The sequence below is a fragment of the Crocodylus siamensis genome, chromosome 15 (assembly GCF_052110815.1).
Source record: "Crocodylus siamensis isolate JL-2025a chromosome 15, ASM5211081v1, whole genome shotgun sequence".
Lineage (NCBI taxonomy): Eukaryota > Metazoa > Chordata > Crocodylia > Crocodylidae > Crocodylus > Crocodylus siamensis.
Window position 1 is genome coordinate 17319615 of NC_143409.1, and position 20536 is coordinate 17340150.

At 46.6% G+C, this 20536-nt stretch overlaps 1 protein-coding gene across 7 annotated transcripts in view; it reads right to left on the minus strand.

Annotated features, from left to right (window-relative positions):
- Nucleotides 1-20536, minus strand: part of ADAMTSL3 (ADAMTS like 3) — a 369750-nt gene that overhangs the window by 110177 nt on the left and 239037 nt on the right. For all 7 annotated transcript variants that reach the window (XR_016439382.1, XM_090029326.1, XM_090029327.1 and 4 more), the window contains one exon: nt 15560-15634. Coding sequence is in view for 6 of the 7 variants with exons in the window: in XM_090029326.1 (XP_089885452.1) it covers nt 15560-15634 (75 nt within the window). In the remaining variant the exon portion in view is untranslated. The remainder of the gene's footprint in view (nt 1-15559; nt 15635-20536) is intronic.

The following is a 20536-nucleotide window of genomic DNA, read 5'->3' on the forward strand; positions in this document are numbered from 1 at the left end:
CTTTAGCAAAAGCTTCCTTGAAAAACTCTCTGTAAACTCAGGTATAAAACTCATATTGATCGCACCACAGCTCCCAAATGCTTCTGCTCTCCTAATGGATGAACTTTACATGGTTGGAGAGAAATTTCAATAAAAAGAACTCCTCTAAAAAATAATTCCAGCATGGTCACAAAATGGAAAGCTAAGTGAGTTGAATACACTTTAAGTCATTAAAGAAAAAGGAGGCAAAATGCTGTTTGTAAACCAGCACCACTAGAAATAGGTAAGAACCAATTCCACAGAGAACATGTTTTATTTAAAATAAATAAATAACACAAATCAAAAAGAGTTAACTTTTAGTTGGGTTTCTCGCCAATATCTTAATTTCCAGCCAAAGATAAGTGCCTATTTTATTTCCATGCACTGAAGAGGTAGCTAACAGAGAAATCCAGTAAGGGTCAAGTCTGGAAAGGTGCTGAGCTCTTGTAATTCCAAATCAAGTCAGTGACAACTGCAGGTTTTTGAGACTCCTTAAGTGCGTCTACATTAGAGGATTAAGGCACAGTAGTACCTCAAAGCACAGACAGTGCTAATATGCTACTGGGCAGTATTATTAGGCTACTGTGCAGTAGTCTCACTAAGAAGACTTGCCATTGGTTCACCAGCGCTACTGCACAGTAACTCTAGTTACTGTGCATGTACTTAGTACTTCATTAGGCAAATGCTAAATTAAGTGCTTAGTAACTACTGCACATTAATGAACATGTAGACGCCCCCTGGACATTAGGCCTTTACCAACATGAAGCAAAACACATGACCTTTACAGAAGGGCACAAAAGATTTGAATGTTAGTTCAGTGACTGGAAGCATCACTAAGCACTTTCTGTTTTTCTTAATAAAGCAATTCATTCTAATATTTAAAAGATGGAAAAAAATGAGAATACTAGCCAGGAACTGACCATCTGAGAATATTGTGGGAGACAAATTCACCTTTGTTATAGTCCTGGTTATTAAAGTTAACAAAGTTACAGCTTTGGTGAGAAAGCTTCAATGTGTTATACCACTTGTAAGATACAGCTGTCAAGAGGGTAGGGGGAAGAGTTCTCTGGTGAGCTTAGACCCAGATACTCACATCTTCCAAAGAAGCATGTCACGATGGGAGCTGAAGAGCTATTCCACAGAACAAAAGATAACCTCTGCTTCAAGATTATTCTGCGCTGGTCCGGTCCTGCAGGGAGCAAACCAGGAAAGCCAAGGCTGCAACTGAACTCCAACTAGCTTCAAGCATCAAGGACAACAAAAAGTCCTTTTTCAGATATGTGGGGAGCCGGAGGAAAAGCAAGGGCAATGTTGGACCCCTGCTAAACCAGATGGGGCAACTGACAACTGATGCCCAGGAAAAAGCCAACCTATTAAATAGGTACTTTGCGTCAGTCTTTCATCAGTCCCATGGGACGCCCATGCCTGCTGTGGGACAGGGAGATCCGGGTGATCCCCTACCCTCCATAAATGCTGACCTCGTGAAGGAACACCTTGAGAAGCTGGATACCTTCAAGTCAGCCGGCCCTGACAATCTGCACCCCAGGGTACTCAAGGAGCTGGCGAGCGTCATAGCCCAGCCCCTGGCACGGATCTTTGAAAACTCCTGGCGCTCTGGTGTAGTGCCCAAAGACTGGAAGAAGGCCAATGTGCTGCCGATCTTCAAGAAAGGGAGGAGAGTGGATCCGGCTAACTACAGGCCCATTAGCCTGACTTCTATCCTGGGGAAGATCTTAGAAAAGTTTATTAAGGAGGCCATCCTTGAGGGACTGGCCCAGGCTAACATCCTAAGGGATAGCCAGCACGGGTTTGTTGCGGGTAGGTCTTGTTTGACCAATCTCATTTCCTTCTATGACCAGATGACCTATCACCTGGACAAGGGAGAAGAGATTGATGTCATATATCTTGACTTCAAAAAAGCCTTTGATCTGGTATCCCACGATCACCTCTTGGCCAAACTGGCCAGTTGTGGCCTTGGCTCCACCACAATCCGCTGGCTGGGAAACTGGCTCCGTGGTCGGACCCAAAGGGTTGTAATCGATGGCAGTCACTCATCGTGGTGCCCTGTGACCAGTGGGGTCCCTCAAGGCTCTGTCCTTGGACCCATCCTGTTCAACATCTTCATTAATGATGTGGACATTGGAGTCAGGAGTGGACTGGCCAAGTTCGCTGATGACACCAAACTTTGGGGCAAAGCATCCACGCCAGAAGATAGGCGGGTGATCCAGGCTGAGCTGGACAAGCTCAGCAAATGGGCAGACGAGAACCTGATGGTGTTTAACACCGAAAAATGCAAGGTTCTCCACCTTGGGAGGAAAAACCTGTAGCATCCTTATAGGCTCGGCAGTGCTACATTGGATAGCACTACAGAAGAAAGAGACTTGGGGGTCATCATTGACCACAAGATGGACATGAGCCTCCAATGCGATGCTGCGGCTAGTAAAGCGACCAAAATGCTGGCTTGCATCCATAGATGCGTCTCGAGCAAATCCCGGGACGTCATTCTCCCCTTGTACTCGGCCTTGGTGAGGCCACAGCTGGAGTACTGTGTCCAGTTTTGGGCTCCACAATTCAAAAAGGATGTGGAGAAGCTTGAGAGAGTCCAGAGGAGAGCCACGCGCATGATCAGAGGTCTGGAAAACAGATCTTACAATGACAAGCTGAGAGCCATGGGACTCTTTAGCCTGGAAAAGCGCAGGCTCAGGGGTGATCTGATGGCCACCTATAAGTTTATCAGGGGTGACCACCAGGATCTGGGGGAACGTTTGTTCACCAGAGCGCCCCAAGGGATGACGAGGTCAAACGGTCAGAAACTCCTGCAAGACCGTTTCAGGCTGGACATAAGGAAGAATTTCTTTACTGTCCGAGCCCCCAAGGTCTGGAACAGTCTGCCAGCAGAGGTGGTTCAAGCACCTACATTGAACACCTTCAAGAGTAAATTGGATGCTTATCTTGCTGGGATCCTATGACCCCAGCTGACTTCCTGCCCTTTGGGCAGGGGGCTGGACTCGATGATCTCCCGAGGTCCCTTCCAGCCCTAATGTCTAAAAATGTCTATGAAATATATTCTCACTCAACCTAGGGCACCAGCTGTCATCATATGTTTTTCATACAGAACAAAACCAAGCACCTGACATAATGTAACATTGTAAAGCTGCTTCAGTGAATTCAAATGCAAGCCACTGAATTATTTTTCAGACTAACATCTAAGCATGTGGAAATATCTACAAGTCACCTTCCAGGGAGCTATATCCAGTAAGTAGCCATTTGAAAAAATACATTTAGAATAACTGTGCACTAAAACCCAGAGATCTGCACAAAACATAAAGAGCTGGATTGCGAACCATTCATTGCTGGTTGTGAACAATTACCCGAACAAATGCTTACGTTGATTTCAGTATAGAAACTGCTCACTGATAGAAACACGGGGTTCACAAACTGTTCCACAGGAAAGGGTACGAAAAGAGGTTACCAGTAGGGCTGTGCGAAGCTTCGGTAGGCTCTGGAGCAGTGAGAGATGCGCTGGTGAAGCCCGCTGCGCCCCCACTCCCCCGAAGCCCCCCAGACACCCCCTCAGCAGCCGCCGAGCCCCCTGCCGACCCCCAGCACAGCCGGAGGTAAGTTGGCTCGTGGTGGGAAGGGGTTAACTCCTCGCTTGCTGGGAGGAGGCCGCTGCCTGGTGCCGGGCCGGGTCAAGCCCCCGCCCAGGCCCCTACTTGGCCCAGCCCCCCAGGGAGCCCCGCAAACAGGCTGCGTAAACAGGCGCTTGAATTAGCGCGGAGTTCATGCAGGGGAGGGCGTGGGAGGGCAAGAGACCCTGCCTGTGACTCCCCCTGGCCATAGCCAGCCCCAGCTGTAGCCAGCCTACCAGAGGCATGACACGGATGGGCATGCGCCGCACCCCGAGGGTCCCCTCGGGCTCTGCGGCCGCTCCACTGGGCACCTCAGAGACGGCCACCCAGACGGAGCCCATGGTTCCGGGCTCCACGCAGACGGAGCCCCTGGCTCTTGGCTGCGGGGGCTGCCTGTCCCTTTTTCAGGCTCTGGGGCCCGGGAGCATGGTCACCTCCCCTTGCGGGGTCTGCTCCCTACTGGGGTCTCTGGCGCGCCAGCTGGAGGAGCTCCAGGCCACAGTCCAGAGACTGCGTGCCATCAGGGACTGCGAGCAGGAGATAGACTCCTACTGCCAGGCCCTTCTCCCCCGTGAGCCGCAGGGGAGAGCTCTGTCTCCCTCCATGACTAAGGAGGACTCTGGGACCTCCCGCTCTGCCCAGTCAGGGGCATGGACCAAGGTGGTCAAGGGCCCCAAGGCCAGCCGCACCAAGGCCCCTGCCCCGCCGGAGCTTAGCAACAGGTTCGCACCTCTTGCAGCCCCAGCAGAGCCCACACAGTTGCCAGCTCCTGCAGGCAACCCAGGCTTGACCGCAGCTACTGGCCCTGCTCCCCCCAGGACAAAGCATAAGGTGTTTGTTGTGGGAGACTCCATCCTGCGGGGCACTGAGGGGGCAATCTGCCGCCCCGACCCCTTAGCCCGGGAAGTCTGCTGCTTCCCAGGGGCCCGCATCCGAGACATTGCGGAGAGGATCCCGCAGCTCCTCCAGCCGACAGACCACTACCCCATGCTCCTTATTCATGTGGGCACCAATGACACGGCTCAGAGCACCCCCAGCCAGGTTATAAGGCGCTACAGGGAGTTGGGAGTGGGGCTTAGGGGTCTGGGAGCTCAGGTGGTGTTTTCCTCGATCCTCCCAGTCTCGGGCTATGGGCTGAGAAGGGAGAGGAGGATCCACGCGGTGAACCAAAGACTGCGGCGCTGGTGTTATCAGGAAGGCTTTGGCTTCCATGACCACAGCTCGCTCTTTGGAGAGAGAGGCAGCGACCTGCTGGGAAGAGATGGCCTCCACCTCTCTGCCCTGGGGAGGAGGCTCTTCTCAGCCAGGCTGGCTGACCTGCTCCACCGGGCTTTAAACTAAGCCCGCTGGGGGATGGGGGGACTACTGCCCCTGCTGGCCCGCTGAACGGCCCTTGCAAAGCCAGCGGGCCAAGGCACTTAAGGGGGCACTTAAGGGAGCCCACCCCTACCCCAGCCCTGGCACAATCTGTGGGCAAGGCAAGAGCCCCCAAGGGCACACTTGCCTGCCTGTACGCTAATGCCAGAAGCCTGGGCAACAAGCAGGACGAGCTCATCCTCCTGCTCAGTGCAAAGAAATATGACGTCATTGGGATAACGGAGACCTGGTGGGACTCCACCCATGACTGGACCACGGGTATAGAGGGCTATACCCTATACAGGAGGCATCGTATTGACAAAAGGGGCGGGGGTGTAGCTCTCTATGTGAAGGAAAGCTACATGTCCCTGCAAGCTGATGTTGGCGACCGGCATGGACAGCTAGAGACCCTCTGGGTAAAAATTCGTGGGGAATTCGGCACAGGGGACACAATGGTGGGAGTCTATTACAGACCTCCCACTCAAAGTCCCGAGCTTGACCAGGAGTTCGCCCGGGAACTGACTGAGGCTGCTTGCTCCAGGACCTTGGTTGTCATGGGTGACTTCAATTACCCGGACATCTCGTGGGAAGATCACTCAGCTAAATCTGAGCGGGCGCAAAGCTTTCTCTCGTGCATGGATGACCTCTACCTGACTCAAGAAGTCTATGGGCTGAGAGGCAAAGCGCTGCTTGACCTGGTACTGGCTACGGGGGACGACCTAATCAGCGACCTAGTGATTGATTGGAAGTTGGGTGACAGCGACCACGAGCTGATCACCTTCACCATCCGCCGTAAAGCTGGCAAGTCAGTCAGCAACACAGAAGTCCTTGACTTCAGAAAAGCTGACTTTGACAAGCTCAAGAGGCTAGTCGGTCAGGCCCTCAGGGACCATGACCCCAGGGAGATGGGAGTTCAAGAAGAGTGGTTGCTTCTCAAGGAAGCAATCCTCAGTGCACAAGCTAAATCTATTCCAACACGGAGGAAAGGCAGCAAGAAGGCACAGCAGCCCCCCTGGCTCTCCAGAGACCTAGCGGACCTACTGTGGCTAAAAAGGAAAGCCTACAAAGGATGGAGGACGGGATTCCTCCATCCCCGGGGGAGAGAGGTGGAGGCCATCTCTTCCCAGCAGCTCGCTGCCTCTCTCTCCAAAGCAGACTGCAGTCTGGCAGTGGGCAACTGGGGCTAGCTTCCCAGAGCACAGTACAGCCCAGGCCGCCCCGTGCGGATCTCGGGCACACGCCTGCTCCCATGCTCTCCTGGACCAGCGGCACACAGTGGTGGAAGCCCTCCTCGCTGAGTCCCATGTCCCCGAGTCCAGCTGTGCAGCTTGCTCCAGCCCCAGCCCCAATCCCTCCCTTGCTGTGGAAGTGTTGATCTTCCCTCCCCACTCCGCTCACCATAATAGACTTACCAGTGGGAGGCAGCTGTGTCCAGCACAATGAGGACTTCTGCCTATTTAGTCTATGGCCAAATCTCTGAATCAGTGCCAAATCTTTGGATTCAAATCAGCCAAATCATAGTTTCATAGTAGTTAGGGGTCAGAAGGGACCTCAATAGATCATCTAGTCTAACCCCCCACCACTGGCTGGAGCACACGTTGGGATCACATGACCCCAGACAGGTATTCATCCAACCTCTTTTCGAATTTACCCAACATAGAAGCGATGACCACTTCCCTAGGAAGTTGGTTCTAGATCCTAGCCACCCTAACAGTGAAATAATGCCTCCTAATCTATAACCTGAACCTATTCTCCAGCAGCTTCTGACCATTGTTCTTTGTCACCCCAGGTGCTGCTGGGGGAAATAGGACCCTTCCTATTTGCTGCTGATCTCCTCTAACGAGTTTTTAGGCAGCCACCAAATCCCCCCTCAGCCTCTGCTTGCTGAGGCTGAACAGGTTCAGGTCCCTCAGCCTCTCCTCATAGGGCCTGCCCTGTTGCCCTCCAGCCAAGCAAGCGGCCCTCCCCTGAACTCTCTCAAGGCAGGCTACAACCTTCTTAAAGTGCGGTGCCCAGAACTGGACACAGTGCTCCAATTGAGGCTGGACCAATGTCGCATAGAGGGGGAGTATCACCTCTCTGGACCGGCTTGAGATGCATCTATGGATACATGACAAGGTGCGGTTTGCTTTGCTGGCTGTGGTCTGGCATTGACAGCTCATGTTCATCTTGGAGTCAATAATGACTCCAAGATCCCTTCCTGCCTCTGTGCTCACAAGAGGAGAGCTCCTCAGCTTGTACGTATGCTGTGGATTCCTTCTCCCCAGATGCAGCACCCTGCATTTATCTACATTGAAGCCCATCCTATTGCCATCCGCCCACTTCTGTAGTCTGTCTAAATCTAATTGCAGCCTCTCTCTCTCTTTGAGCGTGCCTACCTCTCCCCACATCTTGGTGTCATCGGCAAACTTGGACAACGTATTTTCCACCCCCTTGTCCAAGTCACTGATGAAGATGTTGAACAGTGTAGGCCCCAGGACTGAGCCCTGGGGGACCCCACTATTCACATACTGCCAGGTCAAATACGACCCGTCCACCACCACTCTCTGGGTGCACCCCATCAGCCAATTTTTGACCCATCCAACTGTGTAGGCATCAATGCCACAGTCACTCAATTTATTAATGAGAATGGGGTGAGAGACAGTGTCAAAGGCCTTCTTAAAGTCCAGAAAGACTATGTTCATGGCAACACCATCATCCAGGGATTCAGTTACCTGGTCATAAAAGACCATCAGGTTGGTCTGGCCATGTTGATTTCCCCTGGGCATGATCTCCCCTGCTGGCCCCTCCCAGATGTGATCCTTGATAATTTTTTCCATGATTTTCCCCAAGACCAATGCGAGGCTTATGGGCCTATAGTTTCCTGGGTCCTCTTTTCTCCCTTTCTTATAAATGGGGACCACATTAGCTAGTTTCCAGTCTCAGGGCACCTGGCCCATGGACCACAATCATTCATACAGCTGGGCCAAGGGCACAGCAATGACCCCCACCGACTCCCTCAACACCCACAGGTGGAGGGCATCAGGCCCCTAAGATTTAAAAACATCCAGCCCTTCCAGAAGATCCCTAACTACTTCTGTGCACACCCAAGGCCTAGCAGTGCTATCCCCAAGATTGCCCCTACCTGTGGTGGGAGAGCTGTCCTGGTCCTGTCCAAGAAAACAGAGGCAAAGACCTCGTTAAAAATTTCAGCTTTCTCATCTGACGTAGCCACAAGATTACCATTTGAGTCCAACAGGGGGCCTATACTACCCAGTGCCCTCTTCTTACTCCCAATGTATTTGAAGAAGGACTTTTTGTTGTCCTTAATCCTGGTTGCTAACCTGAGCTCCACCCCGCCTTGACCTTCCTAATGGCCCTCCTACACTCACGGGCCAAGGAGGAGTATTCCTCCTTGGTGATAGCTCCTCTCTTCCACTGGGTGTATGCCTCCCTTTTGGCCCTCAGGCATTCTCAAATGCCTTTGCTGAGCCAAGGGGGTTTCAGAGCACTCTTACCCACCTTCTTTCTCTCAGTGACTGTCACACTCTGAGCCTGGAGGATCGTCCCCTTAAGGTACAATCATCCCTCGTGGATTCCCATATCCTCTACCATTTGGGCCCTCAGTGCCTTCCCACTAATCTCCTAAGATTGTTCTCCTAAGAATCAAATTGGGAAAGTGATTCAAATCAGCAAATCGAATCACTGTCCCTCTGAATCAGCCAAATCTGAATCCAAAGCAAATACTTGCTGCTTCACACAGGCCTATTCACCAGATACTCATCCAGAACACATAAGAAAGCTGAGCCCTTTGATCCGGCAGAAGTGGAAAACCTGGCTTTTGCACAGGCACCTCAGTCATGAGCCTTTCCCTGGGAGGTTCCAAACATGAAGCAGGAGACTCAGCAGGGTTCCTCCATATTCTCCCCTTCTGCAAGACTGGACTTCTGCTCAGGACCTGGAGCTACAGTGTCATGTACTCTTTTTCTCTCCATGATGTAAAACCTGCTTTTGCAGGGGCATTTCCTTGATTAACTATGTTTAGGGATCCCCTGAAAAAATGACCCCTTATGTGTTCAGTTGTAGACTGGAGTAGTACAGCAGTGTCATGGGCATATTCCTGGGGAAGCCCCTGGTGGATCTCCCACAATTTGTGTGGATCCTGGGGGATGAATGGGTTTCATGAGTGGAAATTCCAAGGAAAGGCCTGTCCCATGGGCAGTGTAAGAATGGGTGGGAAAAACTGTAGGTGTTAAGAACTTTTTTGCAACTACTCAGTTGATCTAATAAAAGATATCACACCTACTCAAAGTACCTTGCCTGCCTATGCCCTTAGACCAACATGGCTATAACCAAAAACACTGTAGGTAGAACCTGTGGCATTTTCCTCTCTGCCATGTAAAGTTTTTAAGGAGAGGAAAATGGGGTCCCCAAAGCAGCTTTTCTCTTCAAAAAAACTTTTCTCTTCAAATTTTATACTGCACACTTTTTTTTCTTAATACTAGTAAAAAAACTAAAGCAGTGTTTGTCTGTGCATTTAATTACATAAAACTCAACTAGTGCAAGTAGCCTCAAGTGGAGAAGAAATATGCGTAAGGTGAAAAAGACATTGCTTCTTACAACTCCTTTAATTAAGCTTAGCCTCCCTAAGTTCACAAACTCAGTTATCTAGTATTAACCAGCTGTAAAACTATTAGCTTCTGGTTTTCCTGTTTCTGCCACAGGAGGATTATTTTCAGTGGACTCTGCCTTGTTTATGATTATGAAGCTCTTAAAATAACTTGTGGAAAACCTGCAATTTATCCAAAATGAAAACAACAAACAAACAAACCTCTTTTGTTCAGAAACCAGTCAGATACAAATGATAATATTGTTTCCTGTTTAATCATCAAAAAAACATAAACACAACATAACGTGAGGACGCAAGAACCCTGCAGTCCCCAGGACTATTGCCTTGGTGCATGTGCATTTGTTGGTAGGGAGCCTAGTGTAACGAAAATCCCATTCTGTTTGAATAATGCCATATTTTCTCACATATAACAAACACCTTTCCCTCCCAAATCAATTCCCCCAAAACTGGAGTCAGTGTTTTTAGCTTTTCTTCACTGTAAAAGCAGCAAGTCTGGAGATACTTTACATGCCATGCAGGGGCCTAGATGGAAAAATCCTGTTAACCCTCTCCCAGCCAGAGCTGCTGGCTAAGCACTGTATCTGGCGCCTAAAGTCAGCTGCTGGTAGCATTTTGATATATATATGCTTATATAAAGGACTACTTAGAGCAGAGGTGCTAAACGTCTGGCACATGAGCCAACTGCGGCCTGCAGAGCCACAAAATCTTGCCCCTAAGGCTCCCAAAGGTCATTACATTTGGCAGCTAGGAAGCAGTGGCAATTATAATTGCTACTCTCCCCCACTGCAAATTCCCAAACTCTGCATTGGGCTCAGAGCTGGGTCACACCCCTTGTACCCACACAGCCAGATCAGGGTTGGGCCACACCCTTTCCTATTCCATGCTCTCCCCGGCCCTGGCTGGATCAGGGCTGGGCCATGACCACTTTCCCCCATGCAGCTAGATAGGGGCTGGGTCATGACTGAGTGGCCAGAGTGCGGATGGCCCATGCCAGTTTTTCCCCATGCAGCCAACTCAGAACCCCGTACCCCTGCACGTCCAGACCATGGTGCTGTAGCAAGTGGGGAGGCGGCAAGCGGGGCGACCCCCCGGGCGCTGTAGTGAAAAGGCACCAACAGGCGAGGCAGGCCAGGGTGTGGGATGGAGCTGCAAGCGACTCATGTGGGGGTGGGGGGGGGGCTCCTGCCACTGCACACACTCCCAGGCAAGCTTAGGGATGTGTGTGCTCCCCAGATGTGTACATGTGGTGCAGGTGGGCTGCCACTGCGGGCTTCGCACCAGGTGCCAAACTTTATGATATACTTCCAGACCATGTTCCCTTCTCTCCCTAACCCTGCAGGACAGGGTTGGGACCAAACCAAGCTACCTTCCCCTGCACAACTGGATCAGAGTCAGGTTTCCCCAACTCTATGCAGCTGGTTTGGACCCCACCATGTCTACCCCTGGTGCTGGATAGGGACCATTGGCCAGATCTGACCTATGGATAGACTGGGCATTGCCCATCCAGCCCATCATTGGAAAAGGTTGAGTACCACTGACTTACGGTAAAGAACAGTCTTGCAACTGCCTCTGCAAGGATCTGAGGCCTAATCTCATATGGCACAGGGTAAAAACGGTTTCCAGGAAGTGGAGACAGTCTGAGTGAGGCAGCTGGCACCAGAAAGTTCCTGGTGCCACACTTCATGGACACTCTGTGTTCCCAGGAAGACTCACTTCATGTCACAGTTGACCATGAATCTGGAAAAATATTTTTTTCTACATGTGCCTTCCAGAAACAATATGTACGTTTTATTTGGAGTTGTGCTATATGTGAGAAATATAGTAATAAATCAACCATATTAAGATGACTGCAAAATGAACATATTACCATATTTACTCAAATCCAAAGCAAAGATTTTTCCCCAGTCAACATGGGGTGGAAAAAGTTTCATTTTGGATTTGAGTACTGACCTAGGGCAGGCAGTGGCTCAGCTCCAGCCTTGGCCCCAGGCTTGGGCCTGAAGCCAGAACAGAGCTGCCACCTTCTCTGGACCAGAATGGTTCATTTGGTGGGGGAGGGGGCAAGTGGCCAGGGCTAGGGCAGGAGGCCATGGGGTGGGGCAGTTAGCCTGCCACCTGCCCTCCCTACCCCTTACATCTTGTACCTGCAACTGCCCCCACATCTCCTGCCTCCCCTGCCTTCTGCTCCTCCTTACAGCCTGCTGCCAACTCCCTGTCTCTCCCCACACAGCTTTTCCCTCCTGCCCTTACCTTCTGCTCTAGCTCCAGTCCTTCCAGCTCCAACCTGACGCAACTGAGAGCTGCTGCCACTTCTCCCTGACTGGGCTGGGGCTGGGTTGGGCCACCATTGCTGCTCACTGTCTTGGAGCTAGATCAGAGCTGCACCAGAAGGTAAGTGGGGGTGAAGCAGGCATAGGGGGTGAAGCATGTCAGGAGGTGGGGGACAAAAGCTGCAGGGGGAAGCTAGTACAAGCACAGAGAGGCATGTGGCAGGGAGTATATGACAGGTGACAGGCATCTGGCCCCTCACTCCCCACCACTGCTTTCCCTGCCACAGCAGTGGGGGGGAGGGGAGGGGCAAATTTAAGAGGACCTCCCACTAATTTTCCATGTATAGAATCTAATTATTGGGGTGGGGGGTGGTTCTAAGACATCTTGGATTCAGGTAAATATGATATTATTATCAATTATAAGCAAGTGTAAAATCTTCCCCAATATGTTTAGATGTTGACAAAAACACAATTTTGGAGCGTAGTTTTGTCAGATTTTGCTAAAAGACGCATCTAAAATTTAATTTCCTTCAAGTTATAACTGCAACAGCTGCACCTCCATGGGACAATAAGATTGGAAAGCCTGAGATGAAGCATGTGAAATAAAGGGATGAAATCATCTCTATCCAAAGGAAATGGCCGTGGAACAGTCTTCCAAAGCGAAACAGGCAAATCCAGAGTCTGATTGTTTCTGTTGCCTTTCTACGAAAAGTGACATCCATGATTTGAACACCTTTATTAATATTTCCAAACCCATCCCATCTCTATCCTCCATAAGAAAACTACATCAACTCAGTTTTGACCTTGTAAAGTCAAACTCCATAAAATTGACTAGGGAACTTACTATTGCCATTGATTTTATACAGAAAGTGCCCAAATATGGTAACTAGGGCTATGCAAAGCTTTGGTCCCTGATTTGATTCAGCAGAGCTTCAGCTCGATTCAATGGCCGAATCTCCAAATCTGAATTGAATCAGGAGACCCCTTAATCTCTCCAAACTGAATTAGAACCCTCCAAATCAATTCAGAGAGATTTGGAAAGATTTGGAGATTCAGACACAGACACAGTATGTTTTTTCTACATACCTCAAGGTACCAGGCGGCTTGTGAATGCTGTGATGCTGGGGCAGATGGATCGTCCCACAGGAGCAATGGGGGCTCCCCACCACACTCAGCAGCAGACCTGGAAGTGGACCAGAAGCACTTCCGGTCCACTTCTGGGTCCACTGGAGAGTGCACTGGGGGTCCCCCCCCATACCGCTCTGGCTCAGTGACTGGTGCTTCCTGGATCTGGGGTGGTCACCGGGGTCCCCCTGCACCCAATCGGTGAGCCAAAAGGGTGCAGGGGGTGGCCCCCAGCATGCTCTCTGGTGGGCCCAGAAGTACTTCCAGTTCTGAGTTCGCCACCGAGCACACAGGGGACCCCCCTGCACTCCTGTGAGATGCTCCATTCACCCCAGAATCACAGTGTTCATGAGCTGCACCTGGCACCATGAGGTATGTAGAAAAAATATCTAAAGCTGTGTCTACATCCGAATCGCTGATTCTCTGAAACAGCATCGAATCTTCAGATTTGGATTTGGCCGAATTACATCAGGGACAGTGATCAAATCACTGTCCCCAATTTGGGCTAAATCCAAATCCAAATTGAATATGGCCCGTTTAGCACACCCTTAATAACAGGCAGCATTGTAAAACTCTAATAATATACCTGCACCACAGACTTACTGTTCCAGGCAGTGGTGGATTCAAACAAGCCACTTTACAAGCCACATAGCTGTATTTGCATTGCACTGAAGACAGGCTAGTTTACACTAGTGAATGACAGCACCACTAAAAGTCTGCCACACTGCCATGCAAAACCAGCTAGCTTGCTCCTGGTTTGGGAGAAGACACATATGGAGCAGCACCACAGGTCTGAGGCTGCTGGGTCTGGAAAGTAGATCTGAAATGAATTGGGCGGTTACTTAAGGATTCAAATGTGTCCAACTCCCCATAGTTTGGGGTGGGAGGCAGTGAGGGATAGTGATTCAAAGAGACTTTTACAAGCCATTTACCCATAAGAGTGTTCTCTTCTAGCTACAGGATTAGCTAACAAAGGGATAGGCCTGCTAGTCACCAAATCTTCCACAAAACTAACTGGTTGCAAAGGGTGGACCTGCTGCATTCCTCGGGAACTTCCCAGAAACCTCTCCTAAAGCCAATGAATTCCAGTGACTTCTGTTCACGTGAAGCTGAATTAACAAGCATTTCTCTTCTACAGTACTAATTAGAAAAGGTTATGATAAAGCCAGAGAACAATAATCCTGCTATGACCTAATCATGGCCACTGTTTGAAATAACCCTTGGAACATTTTTCACATGCAGTCTCATTTATGCCTGTAGGAGTTTATTTCTATGCAAAAGGAGTATTTTCAAGAATAATAATATTCTGAGCTTTAAAATGCAAACCCTAGGTCATTTAAACTTTTTCTCTGAAACGAGACTACGATGACCCTGTCTTCAAAACAAATGCACAGCACACTCAGCAGCCTCCAAGTTAAATAAAGGCAAAATACATTTCGTTCTTGCTGTTTGCATTTCTCTCAACAATAGGAGTCTTTGTATTTTATAATCATGATTCAGTCTAAAACCCCTCAAAATGTTTTCATTTCACTAATAAAATACTGTTTAAAATATCAGATTAAAAAGCTTATCAGTGCCTGTCGGGATGCACATATTTTTCATTTAGATGAAACATTCTGTGGAAAAAAGCCTATGTGTACAAAATTAATACTAAGTACTAACTACAAATAGAACCAGCAGCCTTCTGGAAAACATATGGAAACAAATGCAGCGAACGCTTTGTGTGTTTTCCCACCTTTCATAAAGATTTTATAAATCTTACAAGTAACTAGAACAGAATAACAGATTTCTGTAAGTCATTTTACTTATTTTATTTATAGCCTTAGGCTTTGTTTGGACTTTATTTTACTAAATGGTAGATCTGACTTTTGATTCAATTGGACTCCTCGCACACTTATGGCTAAACATATGCTCAAAGTGCATTGCAGTTCAGTGGCCTCCAATATGATAGTCAATCATATTAATATCATATAATGGGCTCTTTCCCATGACTGTCAAACAGATACAAGTTATCTGAAATTGTTTAATAGCAGATGTTGTAAAATAGATCCACCAAGACACTAGGCTGAGAGTACATGACTCATTTCTTACAGGCCATGAACCAGCAGTAGCCATTCTGAGTCACCTTTTCTGGATTTGGACCAGTGATTTTGGCTCTCTGTCCCATTACCGGGCCCTCTCTGTCCATATCACATTCTTCATATGAATATTGTGACAGTTATTTAGCTAAGGCTCCTGTGAAAGGTGTTTTAATGGAAATTTTTGCAAACCTCTTTAACTGTGGACCTTATTTGAGACCTTCTACACAAGAATTCCTGTAAGCTAGTGTTATAAAGAAAACAAAAATATTCATTCATCTCCACTATGATTTTTAACAGACTTTTTTTAAATAAGCAGAATTCAAATGCTAACATTTTGAATCAAAAATTAAAGATGGAAAGGAGGGTCAAGACTACGATCTCACCGAGATGCCCACAATTTGAATGTGCTCAGATAAAAAGCTCTGGTTTTATCCTAAGTCTATTAGTAATATATAAAACTCCTCATACCAAGGTGTGCTGGTCCTTTCACTGTAATTCTCACGCTGCGGCTCCCATGCGGTACAGCAATCACAGTTTCTTCCCCTAAAAAGATTCAAGAACTGTTTAAGAAATCATCTTGCACAAGGGAATTATCACATCACATAACAAGATTGAAAACTGTCAGATACATCTCAGCAAATATTTAACAAGTTCCACAATTTTTCTATTAAAAATAATCATATGTTATTTTATTAAGTACAGTACACCAAATCTGTTAGCTAAACTATGCAGCTATTAAGACCTCCATATGAACTGGTCTTTCTTGCTATTGAAAAATTATTTTCTATTAACAAAAACAACTAAAATGTCAGCAGCATATTAGGTGCATATTTACCCTTTGTTGTCGTTATTTCCTAATCACTGAATAAACTTAAGAGATCTACTAAGAAGTGCTTCTGCCTTGCAAAAGCCCCCAGCTGTTTAGTTTCATTTTGCCCACACCTCATTTCCTGCAGCAGGTCACAGCTTTAATAAGTGGCAGGATTTACAGGAAATAAATCATCTACAGAACACTAACCCTTAACCAATTATAGACCAGTTAAGAGCAAATTATAATAAGGTCTCCCTGTAACTTACAATATAAGAGCATTCCTTCCAGTTAGTTAAAACTAACCATAAAACAAACCAGCCCTGAATGGGACACCGCAACACAAAACAGCTTTTGCCCGTCTTACAGCCTACCTAACACATGTGCCGCCCCCTCAAGGAAAGGCTGTGTATGGAAAGGATCAATATTCTCCTGGGTGTATATCTCCACATGTCCTGGAGCATGATGATACTATAATGACCCAACAGTACGTTGACTGTCCCCTTCCTACACCGATCATGACCAAGCTCAGAGCCTCTTTTGGACAATATCTGCACAAAGAGAACCCCCTGCAAGATCCCATCTATACGAATTGGACCTATTTTTTTAAAGTACCACAGTAACACCCAGTTTTCTTTTGAGTAGATTACTACATGAGAAAACTATGAAGAAACATACTGACATAGGGGGCAGACAAGCCTAGTCCTTACTTCACTGGAAGTCAACAGGAATTTTGCCATTTATTTCAATATAAGTGGCACTGGGACTAACAAGTTAATCGCATTGTAGCTGAGGCTGATAAGGCTTTCTAGGTCAATTTAGCATTTCCTGACCACTGACTTCCCACTGGTGGGAAACCAGGAAACTTTTCTATTTGCCAGAAGCAGTACAAGAAAAGAACACATCCAGCAAATTATTCCCCCAACCACTAATAAAAAGTAGGAAAAACACATTGCCCATTTTCTTCAGCAAGTAATGCTGGTATTGCCAAATGTCCGTATACTAAAGCCTCATATTCAATCACTTTTTTTTTTTTTTAAGAGAAACCTATCTTTATATTTTCTGGAGTTCTTTCAAAGGTGTTCAAGAATATATTAGTTACCTATTAACTGATGGTGGGTAATACATCACTTCAGATGTTCTTATGAAATAAATTGAGGAAGAATTTGAGGGTTTCAGTTTTTAACTAAAAATAGTTGAAGGCATTTTTTTTCCACTTAAAACCAGACTCTTTTATAGTAGATGCTAAATTATCAGCTTCTGGTTTACATCTCCTTAGCATAAGTATGAAATGCTGCCAAATGTTCAGAATACTTCAAGCAAATACTGCAATTATTTTTTCTGAAATAAACACCTTCTTATGTTACAGTTCTTATATCTCCAATCTCTAGGAAGATCATTTAAATATAACAATTTATTTTGGATGTAATAAAATACGATCTTTCCTAATTTCATATTTAGGTATACTACTGGAATGCAAAAGGCTATAGTAAGAACAATAATACAGTGGAGGGGTCCTGGAAAAAACATTAACTACTGGATCAATGTCTTTTTACTTCTTGGTTTTTCATCAGATAAATTGCTGTAGACCACCAAATGGTAACAGGCATGTATACCTTTAAAGCAAAATGAAACAACTGAATTCAGAAGTACCCTCCAACATTTGAGATGAGGGAAGTTTGCTGGGAATAGTTCGGCCCTGTTGGAGTCAGCGGTTCTATTGTTCCTTGAAAGCCAAGCAGTCTCCAGCCAGAACACACAATGTCAAGTAAAAGGCCTTATCACGTAAAAGTCTAGAATACCCTCAATCATTTATTTCAATGGGAGTTGAGGGCTTTCACAGATTAAGCCCCAAACTGGTATATTTGTAGCATTGTGTGTGACATGAGATTATACTTCCAGTCTTTCAAAATGTACAAGGGCTATTGTGCTATATTTTCCGTACCTCACCACAACTAGTTCAGCTCAATTAGTGAAAAAAGCTCCTGTTTCAAGCTACCTCACATTCCTCCCACCACACCACTGCCATTGGTATGACCCATGCCCTGGGGGAACGACTTTATTTGTTATAATTCTGTGATAGTACCAACCTTTCCAGATTGCATTTTGCTTCTAACATGGGTGATAATACATGCATAACAATGCACCTAGACCAGACCAGCTGCTGTTGTTGGTCAGAACAACATTTTCAGTTCTCAGAGAACAGTGACTAGTTGGGTAAGGAGACACACACAAACCTTTGCATGGACTAGGTTCTGGCCTCAAATCTGAGGATTTCAAATATCTCTGGTTCTCACTAGAAACTATATAATAGGGCTGTGCGAAACGGCACCGTTCTGTTTTACTTTAAGTTTCGAGGTTTGGATGGAACAGCATTTTGTATCAAATTTCATTTAGATTCAAAACAGCTGTTCCGTTTTGCTTTGTCGAAACAGTAAGGCTATTTTGACTGTTTCAATGTTTTGCTAGATCGGATAGGGATGGGAAGTCAGCCCAGCTGGACTGTCTTCCCATCCCCAGCACTATGGTTGAAACATTTCAACTTTCAAAATGTTTCAACTAGCCTTGTTTTGTTTCAAGGCTGTTTTGTTTCATTTTGATTTTGCTGTTTTGACCTCAAAATGAGTTGAAACAGTGTTGAAACAAAATGGCTGGCAAAATTTTGCACAACCCTACTCTATAATCTACATGCTCAAATGAACACAAGCCTCACTGTTTTCCAAGTGGTGTACACGGAGGTTTTCAGCTGCACAATTCACATTAAATCAATGGGACTCACACTGTTAAAAGCACAAATGTGCCTATAAAAATTTAAGAGGAAATGGTTACCCTAAAGACCAGTACTTAAGAGATTTAAATGTTTTATTTTATTTTAATTATTTCAATATCTTTGAAAGTTAATTGCTAGCTTTTACCTACAGCTGAAAATCAAGTGAACCAAAAATCATAAACTGAACAAGCAGGATAGCTGGACTACAAAGCCCAACTTTAGGGCAGCACAGCTCATGTTAAAAATTGAGGCGTGTATGAGTATCACTTTTTAGTTTTCCTTTCTCTCTCATTCTCTCCCTGGTCCCCCAAATACTTTATTTTACAGACTTTAAGGTCATCTTTTTACTGCTTTTTGTTGTGTTGTAATAGTCTCCCTTCTGTCCAGTCACTACCCTCTACATGGAACCAATTCCCACTACCCAGAACCCCGTCAAAAATTACTTCTCCTCTCAAAGATGACAAATACACACACGTATCATTCAGATGTAGATAACAAATATGGTATCTAGTGATTATCATATTGAATTGCTTCATTTTTGGACTTTGGATTTCAGTGAGAACAGGACCAGGGTCATTCCCGCTATCTATGGGCCAGAATGGCCCCTCTCTCTCTCTCTCTCTCCTCTTCATCTTACATCATCTGATAAATTTGACATTTGCACTAATTACTGAGGACATTTCAAAGAGTTGGACCAGGCTATGTAAATATTCAGCATTTTAACAGGAAAATTCTGATGGACATCCAAAATATGCATCAGCCTATGAATGCTTTATCTATATCTAAATAAGAGATGGAGATGCTCTCTCTCAACAAACAAGATTTGAACAGCTCAGCCAGCAAGTCTGTTTTCCTCTCTATGGTTCTCAAGATTGGCTGGACTTCTTTGTTTAGAACTTTGCTTTTTTTTTAAAAAAAACATAACATGGCCTCCTATGGCATAAAAGTGACAGCAATTACTCCCTGTGAAGACAGAGTACAACTGCACAGAATTGTTGATAGGTCAGCCAAATGATGAGCAATATTTATCTAGTCTGGAACCTCAAGTTGTGCATGTTACTGGTCCGCAACACCACTTTTGCTTACTACTGTTATTCTTGTCCTTTTTTTTCTCTTCTACTGTCTATTTCACTGGCTTGTTGTCTTTTTTCCTTAAATTAGGAACAAGGGATCATTTTGACCTATGTATTTGTAGAGCCAAACATTCTAGAAAGTCTGATCTTGAACAATGCTAACTATAAACTAGATGCATCAGTGAAAGCTAGAACAATTGGGAAGATCTGTGGAAACCCCAAATCTTAATGATAAGGTTTTGGGATCCTGCTTAGAAAAATACTATAACAGACATTATGGGTGCATCTCACAAGAAGGAATGTGCATTTCCCCGTGGACAAACAGCAGCAGCACAATGTGTGCTACTACTGCTTTGTCCCCAGGAAATGCCTGTGCACATGAGCTCTGGCACGCAGAATGTTGCCTCAGGTGGGGTAGGAGAGGCTAGGGCCAGCATCTGGACTGGTCCCACCAGCCTTAACTGGGGTCCTGAGGGCCTCTGGGGACTGCAGCTGCAGCAGTCCGGCAGCACAGTGCCTGCCTGGCAGCTGGGACATGGCTGTGGTCAGCCAGGCTTCGCTTTCTAGCAGCACACACTGCTGCCATGTGTACCACTCCACTTCTTTAAAGCGCAGGGTTTTTTGACACTGGGATCTCTGAGTGTCAAAAAACCCCTTGCACTGCAAATTAGCAGTGCAGGGAATGCCTGCATGTATGGTGTGTGCAGTATGCAGCACTACAGATGGGTCTGCGGTGCCACATACTGCACGTCCGTGCTCATCTAGCGATTAACTTCTGTGAAGGAGTATCGCAG